Source organism: Lepidochelys olivacea (genome assembly GCF_965140295.1).
Source record: "Lepidochelys olivacea isolate rLepOli2 genome assembly, chromosome: 17".
NCBI classification, from domain to species: domain Eukaryota; kingdom Metazoa; phylum Chordata; order Testudines; family Cheloniidae; genus Lepidochelys; species Lepidochelys olivacea.
The window spans coordinates 23,890,140-23,903,947 of record NC_140427.1 but is presented as its reverse complement, the minus strand read 5'-3'; the positions used below and the strand labels follow the sequence as shown (position 1 = coordinate 23,903,947).

At 55.1% G+C, this 13,808-nt stretch overlaps 1 protein-coding gene across 1 annotated transcript; it reads right to left on the bottom strand.

The window, feature by feature from the left end:
• Positions 1-470: 470 nt before the first annotated feature.
• Positions 471-5,891, bottom strand: TMEM270 (transmembrane protein 270; the record flags this gene model as incomplete). The annotated part of the gene is made up of 4 exons (XM_084651174.1): positions 471-524; positions 3,796-3,996; positions 4,559-4,999; positions 5,859-5,891. 4 exons carry the CDS (start codon positions 5,889-5,891, stop codon positions 471-473), a joined length of 729 nt encoding a protein of 242 aa, XP_084507300.1.
• Positions 5,892-13,808: the final 7,917 nt, after the last annotated feature.

Here is a 13,808-nt window from a genome sequence, read left to right as displayed (position 1 = left end):
TCCTTTTGGGGATGCTGGGCACAGGCTGGGGCCTGGCCCAACTGCTGGAGGCACTGGGGGCCTCGTGCGTTCCTCCAGGGCAGTGCCAGGAGCAGTGTCACAAAGTCCATTCTCCCCATGTACAGAGCAGGCTCCAGCTTGCAGTGGGTTTGCCAAGCAAGGGGCAGTGACCTGTGGGTAGATGGTGCCCTCTAGAGGCCCAAAGTGAGTACTGCTCTGTGGAAGAGGTGCATATTCTGGTGATGGCTCACCCTGGGAAGCCCATGGCTGAACCCTGTGTGCACAGCCCCACAGGAACCATGGGCACAAGCCAGCAAACCCAGCCAGCAGCACAAAGACAGGATGGGCAGCATCTTCTCCATTCCTGCCCTTGAATCCCATCCATGCTCTAGGCCCTGGGCTGCCCCAACCTCAGAGGGGAGGCCCCGGAGGAATCCCAGCTGTCTTTGGGCACACCCAGCTGGTTCCCTTTATCTCGTGTCTGACGAGCCAGCCATTGGGCACAGGAAGGTCATGTGACTCACCTGAGGTCACACAAGATGTCAATGGCAGAGACAAAAACGGAACTGAGCTCTCCTGAGGGCTGGGTCAGGGCCCCTCCCTCCTCCCTTGTTCTGTGCTCTCTGTGTGATGGGAAGCACCAGAGCCCCAGCTAGGATCAGCCCCACGGTGCTGGGTGCTGCACAAACCCAGAACTCATCCCTGCCCTTAAGAGCCTGCCTGCTCTGCTCCCCCTTCTGGAGCAGCAAGGCAGCACACGCTTCCCTGGCTGCCAGGCTGGAGTTGAGCAAGGCACAGCTTTCTAGGTGATGAGCAGGAGGGGGGAGTCTCTCTAGCTCAGCCAGAAGTTGCTGGGCTCCATGCAGGACTCACTGGCTGGGAATCTCTGGTCTATCCAGGCCAGACACAGGATGACCACATGGTCCCTTCTGGCTCGAAAATCGATGAAGCCCCCACTTGGGGGCACTGTGCAGTGACAAGTGCAGGCCATGCACCTCAGCCAGTGCATCCAAACATGTAGAGTCTGGGCCTGCCCAGCTAGCAAAGCTGCTGAATCATAGAATATCAGGGTTGGAAGAGACCTCAGGGGGTCATCTGTTCCAGTGCCCTGCTCAAAGCAGGACCAATCCCCAATTTTTGCCCCAGATCCCTAAATGGCCCCCTCACAATTCACAACCCTGGGTATAACAGGCCAATGCTCAAACCACGGAGCTATCCCTCCCCTCCAGCTGAGTTGCTAGAGAGGCTGCCCAAGTTAAGTGCCTGCTCCCAGCCACCTACCAGAGGCCCAGGCTGCTGTGCTGGAGGCATCCTGAGGGGGCAAGTGCAGACAGTTGCTTGTGCCCTTTGTGCCTCATAAACATTGCTCCGGGGCCACTGACGCAGCCATTGGGGGACGTACACTCAACCTGGAGACCCTCAGCTCTTCAGATAGGGTCTCTGCCCAGAGGGGCACTCTGGCCGCTGCTGGACAATGGGCTCTGCGTATTCCCACTCCCTCTCCCCAACCCCATGTGTGAGGGGTGAGCAGCTTTCCTAGCAGCCACACTATCAGAGGCTCGTTGACCTGCACATCTACCAATGTGATCTATGCCATCATGTGCCAGCAATGCCCCTCTGCCATGTACATTGGCCAAACTGGACAGTCTCTATGTAAAAGAATAATTGGACACAAATCAGACGTCAAGAATTATAACATTCAAAAACCAGTCGGAGAACACTTCAATCTCTTTGGTCACTGGATTACAGACCTAAAAGTTGCAATTCTTCAACAAAAAAACTTCAAAAACAGACTTCAGCGAGAGACTGCTGAATTGGAATTAGTTTGCAAATGGGATACAATTAACTTGGGTTTGAATAGAGACTGGGAGTGGATGAGTCATTACACAAAGTAAAACTATTTCCCCTTGTTTATCCCCCCTCCCCCCCCCCCCCCCCCCGTTCCTCAACCCTGGTCTACACTAGGACTTCAGGTCAAATTTAGCAGCATTAAATCAATGTAAACCTGCACCCGTCCACACGATGAAGCCCTTTATTTCGACTTAAAGGGCTCTTAAAATCGATTTCCTTACTCCACCCCTGATAAGTGGATTAGCGCTTAAATCGGCCTTGCTGGGTCGAATTTGGGGTACTGTGGACACAATTCGACGGTATTGGCCTCCGGGAGCTATCCCAGAGTGCTCCATTGTGACTGCTCTGGACAGCACTCTCAACTCAGATGCACGATTGTCTGCCGTTGCTCTGGTGCAGGGAGGGGTGACTGACAACATGGCTTACAGGGTTGGCTTACAGGGAGTTAAAATCAACAAAGGGGGTGGCTTTACATCAAGGAGTATTTTAGGCAGGACTTCACGGAGGGTTCCAATAAGAAATGGTGCACCTAAGTTATTGTTCTTATTGGAACAAGCAGGTTGGTCTGGCCTCTGATTGATACATGGCTAGATTTACCTCGCTGCACCTTCTCTGTGAGTGACTGCAGTGTGACCTAGAGGAATGAGTCCCCTAGATGGGGGGCGGGGGGGTTGCAAATGAGTACAAAACAAATCTGGTCTATTTCTTGTTTTGATACACTCCATCTATCTTTTACATCTTTGGCTGGCAGCATACGGTGCAGAAGGACTGCTAGCCATCCTCATCTCTTGCCTGCCTGGCAGAAGATGGTACAATACGACTGCTAGCAATCCATATCGCCTGCCTGCTCACCATAAGATGGTTCAATAGGACTGACTGCAGGGACTAAAGAGAATGACCTGATCAAGTCACTCCAAATTTAGTCCCTGCGCCCATGTCTGCCCAGGCACTCTTGATCGACCTCACAGAGGCGACCAGGAGCACCTCGGACATGACAATGACGGCTACCAGTCCTATTGCACCGTCTGCTGCCACAAGGCAATGGGTTGCTGCTACTGTGTAGCAATGCAGTACCGCGTCTGCCAGCACCCAGGAGACATACGGTGACGGTGAGCTGAGCGGGCTCCATGCTTGCCGTGGTATGGCATCTGCACAGGTAACTCAGGAAAAAAGGCGCAAAACGATTGTCTGCCCTTGCTTTCACGTTGGGAGGGAGGGAACGGGGGCCTGACGATATGTACCCAGAACCACCCGCGACAATGTTTTAGCCCCATCAGGCATTGGGATCTCAACCCAGAATTCCAATGGGCAGCGGAGACTGCGGGAACTGTGGGATAGCTACCCACAGTGCAATGCTCCGGCAGTCGACGCTTGCCTCGGTACTGTGGAAGCACTCCACCGAGTTACTGCACTTAATGCACTTAGAGCATTTTCTGTGGGGACACACACACTCGACTATATAAAACCGATTTCTAAAAAACCGACTTCTATAAATTCGACCTAATTTCGTAGTGTAGACATACCCTCAGACGTTCTTGTCAACTGCTGGAAATGGCCCACCTTGATTATCACTACAAAAGGTTTCCCTCCTCCCCCTCCATCCCCCCTGCTTCTCCTGCTTGTAATAGCTCACCTTAAGTGATCCCTCTCGTTACAGTGTGTATGGTAACACCCATCGTTTCATGTTCTCTGTGTATATAAATCTCCCCACTGTATTTTCCACTGAATGCATCCGATGAAGTGAGCTGTAGCTCACGAAAGCTTATGCTCAAATAAATTGGTTAGTCTCTAAGGTGCCACAAGTACTCCTTTTCTTTTTTCCAGCAGTGTTTATTAAAGGCCATGGGAAGAAACTTCGACTCTGGCCTCCTTCCCAAGGAAATGTGAATCCTTTGGTGCGAGGGAAGCGCAAGGCCTTCCTCCCCTCTCAGTCTTCATCCTCACCATCTCCACGCCCTCCTCTGCCTGGCTAGCGACACTGGTGGTATGTTCAAAAGCAGCTTGCAGGAGCCAGGCCGTGAGGCCAGTGAGCCTGGTGATGCAGTAGGCAGGGCCCCAGGCTACCGGGGCCACCAGACGCTCCAGGCGCCAGGAGCAGGTCAGGAGCAGCAAGAGCACAGTGACAAACGGCCTCTCGAGTGCCCTCTGGCAGAGACAAAGGCAGGGCAGGGAGATGAGTGGCCAGCACAGGCGGCAGAGTCCATGCCAGCACACAGGTGCAGCACGGGGCTTGGAGACACCAGGGCAGGTTGCACAGCTCCAGTTGCCAGGCCTGCTCAGGTGGCCGGCATGGCAGAGAGGCCAGGGAGGCAGGGACCCAGTAAGGGGGAGTTCAGAAATGCGGCCCCAGCAGCTGGCCAGGCAGGTGTGGGGCTAGCCAGGGCCAATCCACACAGTGAGGGGGACTTTGCGGAGGCTGCCACAGAGGCAGGCTGGCTCTCGGAGGAGAGACGGCAGGCAGACCACGGGCGTGTGCAGGAATTTAACTTTGATCCCTTTTGGGGGGTCACGTTCTCCCTCCCTCCCCCCCCACAACGCCCCCCCACCGGCTCCAGCGGGAGCTCACTCTCCTCCCCACAGCCCCAGGGCCGGGAGGAGCTTGCACCATGTCCAGCACTGCCAGGGGTGTGGCAGAGACCCCAGATTGGGGATTCCCTTGTGAGTGGGGCGCCCTATGTCCCTACAGCCCTCCCCCACCACTTCTCACCCAGCTCTGCTGCAGCTGCGCCTGGACACGCTGCTGGACTCTCTGGGAAGCCTTCCATATGAGCAGCAGCAGCAGCATGCAGCCCAGCAGCAGGTTCTGGGCCCAGTAGAAGAACATGTCGGTGCAGAGCTCCAGCGAGAGACGGATGCAGCTGACCACATCCTCCTGCACCTTCCAGAGGCAGAAGTACCAGCCGAGCAGGCTCACACGGAGAGACAGCAGCGAAAGGCAGAAGGGGTTTAGAAAACCTCGCTCAACAACCTTGTGCCTCGTGGGCAAAGAGGCCTCTGGCCCCTGCTCAGAGGCCGGGTCTGGGGCATCCTGTAGCTCAGAACAGGCAACATGCATATCAGCCACCTTGGGCAGCTTGGCAGCCCAGCAACTGGAAGGGGCGAGCTTCCAGAGCAGCCATTTGTAGAAACAAACATGATTCACATAAGGCTGTGGGAAAAAGTGAGAGTGAGGAGCATAGCGCCAGCAGGGGGCACTCACTGCCCTAGAACCCAGGGGAGACCCTCCACCCCCAGGGCACCACTTCCCCTGGGAACGAGGGGAGACAGGGCCCAGGCCTCAGGGGGCACCACTGGCACCCCGGGACCAAGGAGAGACAGAGCCTCCCCAAGGGCACACCTACTGCCCCGGGACTGAGGGGAGACATGGCCCCACCGCCAGGGGGCACCCACTGCCCCGGGACCAAGGAGAGACAGCCCCACCCCCAGGGGGCTCTCACTGCCCCAGGACTGAGGGGAGACATGGCCCCACCTCCAGGGGGCACCCACTGCCCCGGGACCAAGGAGAGACAGCCCCACCCCCAGGGGGCTCTCACTGCCCCAGGACTGAGGGGAGACATGGCTCCACCTCCAGGGGGCACCCACTGTCCCGGGACCAAGGAGAGACAGCCCCACCCCCAGGGGGCTCTCACTGCCCCAGGACTGAGGGGAGACATGGCTCCACCTCCAGGGGGCACCCACTGTCCCGGGACCAAGGAGAGACAGCCCCACCCCCAGGGGGCTCTCACTGCCCCAGGACTGAGGGGAGACATGGCCCCACCTCCAGGGGGCACCCACTGTCCCGGTACAGAGGGGAGAGACGGCCCCACCCTCAGGGCTGCCCCCGGCCCGAGGGCAAGACAGCCCCACCCCCAGGGTGCATCCAGTGTCCTGGGGCCAGTGCAGTAGGTCTGGGGGTGGATGGGTGCACTGGGGAAATGTGTCCAGAGATCCCGGGGGAGGTTTTCCTTGGGGCTGAGTTGGTGTCTTCCCCAGGCTCTCTGTTCAGCCACCAGGGTGACCGTTCTCACCAGCTGCATCAAGACATCAGTGAGGCTAGCCATGGCCCTTCGTGTGCCCATAGTGAGGCCTCCTGCCCTCCAGCTTCTTCCAGCACTGGCAGCCCCCAGTGCTGAGCTCACACTAAGCATACACTGTGACATCAGGCCCACCCTGCAAGGCACAAGCCAGACCCCCAGCAGTTACCATGGCCACCAGGCAGCCCCATCTGGTTGTTATGGTGATGCCAGAGCCGGACAATAGTTGCCATAGGGATGAGGTAGCAGCATCTCTGAAGGGTGGATACCAGGAGAGCTGGGAGGCCTAAATAGGGACTATTTAGAAAAGCTGGACGTGCACAATCCATGGGGCTGGACGAGTTGCATCCGAGAGTGCTAAAGGAATTGGCGGCTGTGATTGCAGAGCCATTGGCCATTATCTTTGAAAACTCGTGGCGAACTGGGGAAGTCCCGGATGACTGGAAAAAGGCTAATGTAGTGCCAATCTTTAAAAAAGAGAAGAAGGAGGATCCTGGGAACTACAGGCCAGTCAGCCTCACCTCAGTCCCTGGAAAAATCATGGAGCAGGTCCTCAAAGAATCAATCCTGAAGCACTTGCATGAGAGGAAAGTGATCAGGAACAGCCAGCATGGATTCACCAAGGGAAGGTCATGCCTGACTAATCTAATCGCCTTTTATGATGAGATTACTGGTTCTGTGGATGAAGGGAAAGCAGTGGATGTATTGTTTCTTGACTTTAGCAAAGCTTTTGACACGGTCTCCCACAGTATTCTTGTCAGCAAGTTAAAGAAGTATGGGCTGGATGAATGCACTACAAGGTGGGTAGAAAGCTGGCTAGATTGTCGGGCTCAACGGGTAGTGATCAATGGCTCCATGTCTAGTTGGCAGCCGGTATCAAGTGGAGTGTCCCAAGGGTCGGTCCTGGGGCCGGTTTTGTTCAATATCTTCATAAATGATCTGGAGGATGGTGTGGATTGCACTCTCATCAAATTTGTGGATGATACTAAACTGGGAGGAGTGGTAGATACGCTGGAGGGGACGGATAGGATACAGAAGGACCTAGACAAATTGGAGGATTGGGCCAAAAGAAATCTGATGAGGTTCAATAAGGATAAGTGCAGGGTCCTGCACTTAGGACGGAAGAACCCAATGCACAGCTACAGACTAGGGACCGAATGGCTAGGCAGCAGTTCTGCGGAAAAGGACCTAGGGGTGACAGTGGACGAGAAGCTGGATATGAGTCAGCAGTGTGCCCTTGTTGCCAAGAAGGCCAATGGCATTTTGGGATGTATAAGTAGGGGCATAGCGAGCAGATCGAGGGACGTGATCGTTCCCCTCTATTCGACATTGGTGAGGCCTCATCTGGAGTACTGTGTCCAGTTTTGGGCCCCACACTTCAAGAAGGATGTGGATAAATTGGAGAGAGTCCAGCGAAGGGCAACAAAAATGATTAGGGGTCTGGAACACATGAGTTATGAGGAGAGGCTGAGGGAGCTGGGATTGTTTAGTCTGCAGAAGAGAAGAATGAGGGGGGATTTGATAGCTGCTTTCAACTACCTGAAAGGGGGTTCCAAAGAGGATGGCTCTAGACTGTTCTCAATGGTAGCAGATGACAGAACGAGGAGTAATGGTCTCAAGTTGCAGTGGGGGAGGTTTAGATTGGATATTAGGAAAAACTTTTTCACTAAGGGGGTGGTGAAACACTGGAATGCGTTACCTAGGGAGGTGGTAGAATCTCCTTCCTTAGAGGTTTTTAAGGTCAGGCTTGACAAAGCCCTGGCTGGGATGATTTAACTGGGAATTGGTCCTGCTTCGAGCAGGGGGTTGGACTAGATGACCTTCTGGGGACCTTCCAACCCTGATATTCTATGATTCTATGATTCCTAGCTGCCTGTTAAGCAGTGATAACAACTGGTTTCTCATGCATCCAACGAAGTGGGTATTCACCCACGAAAGCTTATGCTCCAATACGTCTGTTAGTCTATAAGGTGCCACAGGACTCTTTGCCGCTTTTACAGATCCAGACTATTTAACTTGTTTTTTGCCAGTTTCGCATTGTTCCTGTGATCCAGATCATAGAATCATAGAATATCAGGGTGGGAAGGGACCTCAGGAGGGCATCTAGTCCAACCCTCTGCTCAAAGCAGGACCGACCCCAGTTAAATCATCCCAGCCAGGGCTTTGTCAATGTCCATCCAGCTCCAGCTCCCCTGCTCTTTGAACCCCACCACACAGCCCCAGGCTCTCCATCGGCACGCCCTGTATTGTTTTAGCTTCATTAGCCAAAGGCTCAGAAGCCCAGGGGCAAACTCCCACTGATGTCAATGGAGCCAGGATTTCACCCCGGGCACTAAGGAGCCTTGGAGGCTCGTCTGCACAGATTGCGGCAGCAAGCCTCCCAGTCTGGGCCAACAGACATGGGCTAGCAGAGCTCATGCAAGCACCCTAAAAATAGCTGTACAGACAGCACTTTGAAGCTGGGGCTGGGGCTCCGGCTCGGAAGCCCACCCTCCTCCTTAGTCTTCAGAGCCCCTGTTTCAGCATGAGCTGCATTTTCAACGTGCTGTCTGCACGGCTGTTTTTAGCATGAGTCCTGAGCCTGAGTCAACCCGGGCTGGGAAACTCGCTGCTCCAAGCAATGTAGACAGACAACCTAGCACTGTAGCTGAACTCCGTAAAGCAGCTACGTCATAGTTACTGGGCTAGCCGCACCTCTGACCCTTCTCTGGTGCATCTCCTCAGGTGTCAGCATCTTGCCTTTATCTCTACTGGGGAGCAATTCAGCAACTCTCCCACTAGACCAGCCTGTGCTTGTCCTGCAAACCTGAGTTTGGACATCTGCAGTTCTTCCCTTTGGGAGTCTGTAACCACGGTGTAGAGACAAAACTGCCTTCTTAAACCAAAGTATTGATCCTGGCATTGTCTCTTAACTCTTCAACTGTTTGCTCAGAGATGGCTTTTTCTTCCTGCCTGCTTCCCAGACAGCCCCCTACTGAGATAACCCAATGTAGTCATATGTTAAACTCCACAATAACCAGCCCAACATACGGTATTACTATAAGGTGGGTGTACAGCTGGTTGAAAGATCATACTCAAAGAGTAGTTATCAACGGTTCCTTGTCAAACTTGGGGGACATATCTAGTGGCATCCCCCAGGGGTCTGTCCAGTACTATTCAACATTTTCTTTCATAACTTGGATAACAGAATGGAGAGCAGGTTACAAAATTTGTGGATGACACCAAGCTGGGAGGGGTTGCAAATGCTTTGGAGGAAAGGATCAGAATTCAAAATGATCTTGACATACTGGAGAACTGGTCTGAAATCAACAAGATTTAATTCAGAAAAGACAAGTGCAAATCCTTAGGAAGGATCAATCAAATGTGCAATTACAGAATGGGAAATAACTGGCTAGATGGTAATGCTGCTGAAAAGGATCTGGGGGTTCTAGTGGATCACAAATTGAATATGAGCGAACAATGTAATGCTATTGGAAAAAAGGCTAATATCATTCTGGGGTGTGTTAACAGGAGCGTCGTATGTAAGACACAGGAGATAATTATCCTGCTCTACTTGGCACTGGTGAGGCCTCAGCTGGAGTACTGTGTCCACTTAAGAAAGATGTGAACAAATTGGCGTCTAGAGGAGAGCAACAAAAATGATAAATGGTTTAGAAAACCTGAGTAATGCGGAAAGGTTAAAAAAACTGGACATTTCTTAGTCTTGAGAAAAGCAGACTGAGGTGAGAACCTGATAACAGTCTTCCAGTATGTGAAGGGCTGTTATAAAGAGGACAGGTTTCAGAGTAACAGCCGTGTTAGTCTGTATTCGCAAAAAGAAAAGAAGTACTTGTGGCACCTTAGAGACTAACCAATTTATTTGAGCATGAGCTTTCGTGAGCTACAGCATCCGATGAAGTGAGCTGTAGCTCACGAAAGCTCATGCTCAAATAAATTGGTTAGTCTCTAAGGTGCCACAAGTCCTCCTTTTCTTTTTATAAAGAGGACAGTGATCTATTGTCCTCTATGTCCACTGAAGGTAGGGCAAAAATTACTGGGTTTAATCTGGAGCAAGGGAGATTTAGGTTTGATATTAGGAAAACTTTCTAACTCTCAGGGTAGTTAAACTGTGGAACAGGCTTCCACGGGAGGCTGTGGAATCCCCGTCACTAGAAAATTTTAAGAACAGGCTGGACAAACACCTGTCAGGGCTGGTCTAGGCAGGGGTGAGATGTGGTTGGGTCAGGGGCTGTGGGGGGTCATGGATTGGCCAGTGTCTGGGGTGGGTCATGGCTGGGCAGGGGCTGCAAAGGGGTAATGGCTGGGTATGGGGCTGTGAGGGTGTCATGGCTGGGCAGGGGCTGTGTGGGGGTCATGGCTCGATTGGGCTGGGGGGGTCGTGGCTGGGTCAGGGGCTGTGGGGGGGATCTGGATTGGGTTGGGGTTGTGGGGGACTGTGGCTGGGTCAGGGGCCTTGGGAGGATCTGGATTGGGATGGGGCTGTGGGGGGGTCGTGGCTGTGTCAGGGGCTATGGGGGTTGTGGATTGGGCAGCGGCTGTGGGGGACTGTGGCTGGGTCAGGGGCCTTGGGGGGATCTGGATTGGGATGGGGCTGTGGGGGGGTCATGGCTGGGTCAGAGGCTGTGGGGGATTGGGCAGCAGCTCAGCAGGGATCATGACTAGGGCAGGAGCTGTGGGGGGTTGTGGCTGAGTCAGGGGTCTTGGTGGGGTGTGTGGATTGGGCAGGGGCTATGCGGGGGTTGTGGATTGAGATGGGATTGTGCAAGGGTCATGGCTGGGTCAGGGACCGTGTGGGGTTGTGGATTGATTGGGGGAGGCATGGCTTGGTCAGGGCTGCCAGGGGGTCGTGAACTGGGCAGGGGCTGTGGAGGGAGGTTGTGGCTGGGCAGGGGCTGTGCGAGGGTCATGGCTGGGGGGTTGTGCATTGGGCAGGGGCTCCAACCTCCTAGGCCTGTCCCTCAGCACTGCCTGTTCCACAGCTGGTTATACCAGTAACCAAGGGCCTGGAGCCGCAGTCTGCGTGCCCAGGAGCCGCAGCCTGCATGCCCAGGAGCTGCTTCCCCGGGCCCAGGCAAAGCCAGACTGTCTTGTTCGGGGCGCACAGCTGGGAGCCCTGGGGGGAGCCGAGGCCATGTTACCCACATGCTGGCCAGCCAGCTTGCAGGAGTGCCGGAATCTCCCTAGCCATGCGGGGGGCCACCGGTGCCGGGACCGTAGTCCCGCCCCACACGCCACCCCTCCCCTGAGGCCCTGCCCATCCTCTGCTCCTCCCTCTGTGGCCCCACCCCACTCTTCCACCTCTTCCACCGAGGCCCCGCCCTCGCTCCGCCTGTTCCCCTGAGGCCCCAGCCACCCCTTGCTCCTCTCCAAACCCTCCCCCTGTTGCTCACCCTTAAGGCAGGCAGAAGTGATGGGACCATGGCCCCCTGACCCCCCCCCCCCGATCCTGCACCCCTGCTCAGGAAATGTTAGCCCCCAAGAATCACCCCCCACCACCCGCAGGGCAGCAGATTCCCTCTCAGACGGTCTCGAGCTTCCCTTGAAATCAGCCCAGACTGAGCCTTCGAGCTACCAAAGCCTTTATTAAAACCAGCCTGGGTCAGCTGGCCCAACGAGGCCAACGGCAATAAACAGCATCTTCCCCCAGAGCTGCTGGAACTGCTCGGACCTCGTGCTGCAGGGTTCAGACGCCAAGACCTGCTCACACAGGCACAGTGATCTCCAGGGGGGATGACCACCACCCAAAGCACAAAGTGATTGGCTGCCCGCTCCTCTCCCCCAGCCCTGGCATGGCACAGCTAGCCAATTCCTCTGTCTCCTCAGCTGCTGGTGCTAGTGGCTCTGGGGGCTGTACGCGGCACACAGTAAGGCAACCGTTTACAGATGTGGCTGCTGATTTGCAGAGCCCAGCTGAGACCCCCTGGGCCCATCTTCTGAAGTGCCAGCTGAAGCCAAGAGGTTCTATGGGCGAATAAGGCCCACTGGGTCTCCTGTTGGACACCCAAAACTAAGCCCCAGTTCTGAAATATCAGGCTATATACGTAATATCTGTCTAGCCTGTGGTACTCCCTCATGGATATGGCAGCCCACTGCTGAGCCCCAGGAAGGAGGGGTATTTCATGGACAAGGGGCATCAAGCAAAACTCCCCCATCACCTCTTCCTGGTCCCACATTCCCCAACTGCTGGGAGGGACAGCGAGAACACGGCTGCCAGACTCTGCAACCGCAGGCAGAGGGCTGAGGGGCAAGGCACAGACATGGAGGCATCACATGTTGAACAGGTGGTGAGGGCACTTGGACAAGACACAGATGGGATGAAGTGGGGAGGGCGCATGCAGGGACGAGATGTGGCTGGTTTCTACCATCCCAGGCTGGCTTGGAGACAAAGACCTGGCCTCTGTTGCTCACGCCATCGTCCCTTTGCAGCTGGACTGTAGCAGAGCGACAGTGGGCATGACGCCTTCAGGTCTTGGGAAACTCCAGCTAGTTCAGAATGCTGCAGCACATCTCCACAGGCTGGCACATCCAGCCTGTCCACTGCTTTCTGCGCTGGCTTCCCACAGCACCTCGGATCAAGAGCACGGCCTCGGGCCTTATCTTCAAGGGGTTCCGTGGCCTGGCCCCAGGATACCTGACAGCACCTAAAGCCCTGGGATGAGAACCAGGGTCAACAACTCTGCTCCCGCAGGCCAATGGAACTCTGCACATCAGGGCACAACTGGTCTATGCAGGAGCCAGAGATTGGTGCAGGCTAGTCCCAGCCTGCACTGACCTCCCCTGGAAGCAAGGACTGTAACTAGCCAGTCTGGCCCTTCTGGGTAGCATTGAGTGATTGGGCTGATGATTCCCAGCCAGGGGATATAAAGGAGAGCCCAGCTCCAGGAGAGGGTTGGGCGTGTGGTCTCTTGTGGCTGCAGCAGGAGGGTGTGAGAGGGCAGGAAATCCCGTTCCCCTGTTCCAGGGTGGGGAAGGTCCAGCCCCTTAAGCTATCAGAGGCTGGGGAGCCCCACAGTCACAGCTGAGAACAGGACTGTTGCTTTTTGTTATTGTTCCATGCTTCTTTTTTGTGTTAAAGAATAAACAGAGCCCTGAGGAAAGGGCTACAGACTGACCTGGACATGCCTGATTGGCCCAGGCTGATGATCAGGTTCACCAACCTACGTGGGCCGTCTCCAACCTCATCGCCTTCCTCTCTGAGTGCAAGCTGCACTGTTCTAACCAGCCTTTCCTGAGTGTGTGTGTGTATACAAACAAGCAAAGCACTACACTGCACACACATCTCCCTCTGACATGTGACAGACGTTAATCACGTTTCTTAATGCGTGACTAGAAGGCACTTAGATACTATGGGGGTCCAGAGCACATGTCAAGGGGGATGTGGGTGGGGAGAAGGCCTGTGGAGCAGGACATGGGCAGAGATGGGGGATGCATGGGGCAGGACACCAGCAAGTAGGGGATACATGTAAGGAGGTGACATGTGGGGTGGGACATGGGAAAGGAGGGAATATGTGTGGGATGCAGGGGGGGATACAAATGAGGAGGTGGGATGGGCGCAGTGGGATGCAGGCGGGGGATACATGTGGGGAGGTGGGAAGGGTGGGGTGGGATGCAGGCGTGGGGGATCCACGTGAGGAGATGTGACGGGTGGGGTGGGGTGGGATGCAGGCAGGGGGGATACACGAAAGGAGGTGGGACAGGTTGCGTGGGATGCAAGGGGGGATACACATTAGGAGGTGGGACAGGTGGGGTGGGATGCAGGTGGGGGGGATATATGTGGGGAGGTGGGATGTGTGTGGTGGGATGCAGGCAGGAGGGATACATGTGGGAGGTGGGATGGGATGCAGCTGGGATGCACATGGTGGGGTGGAATTCAGGCAGGGAAACATGTGGGGTGGGATACACATTGGGAGGTGGGATGCAGGCGGGGGGATACATGTGGGGAGG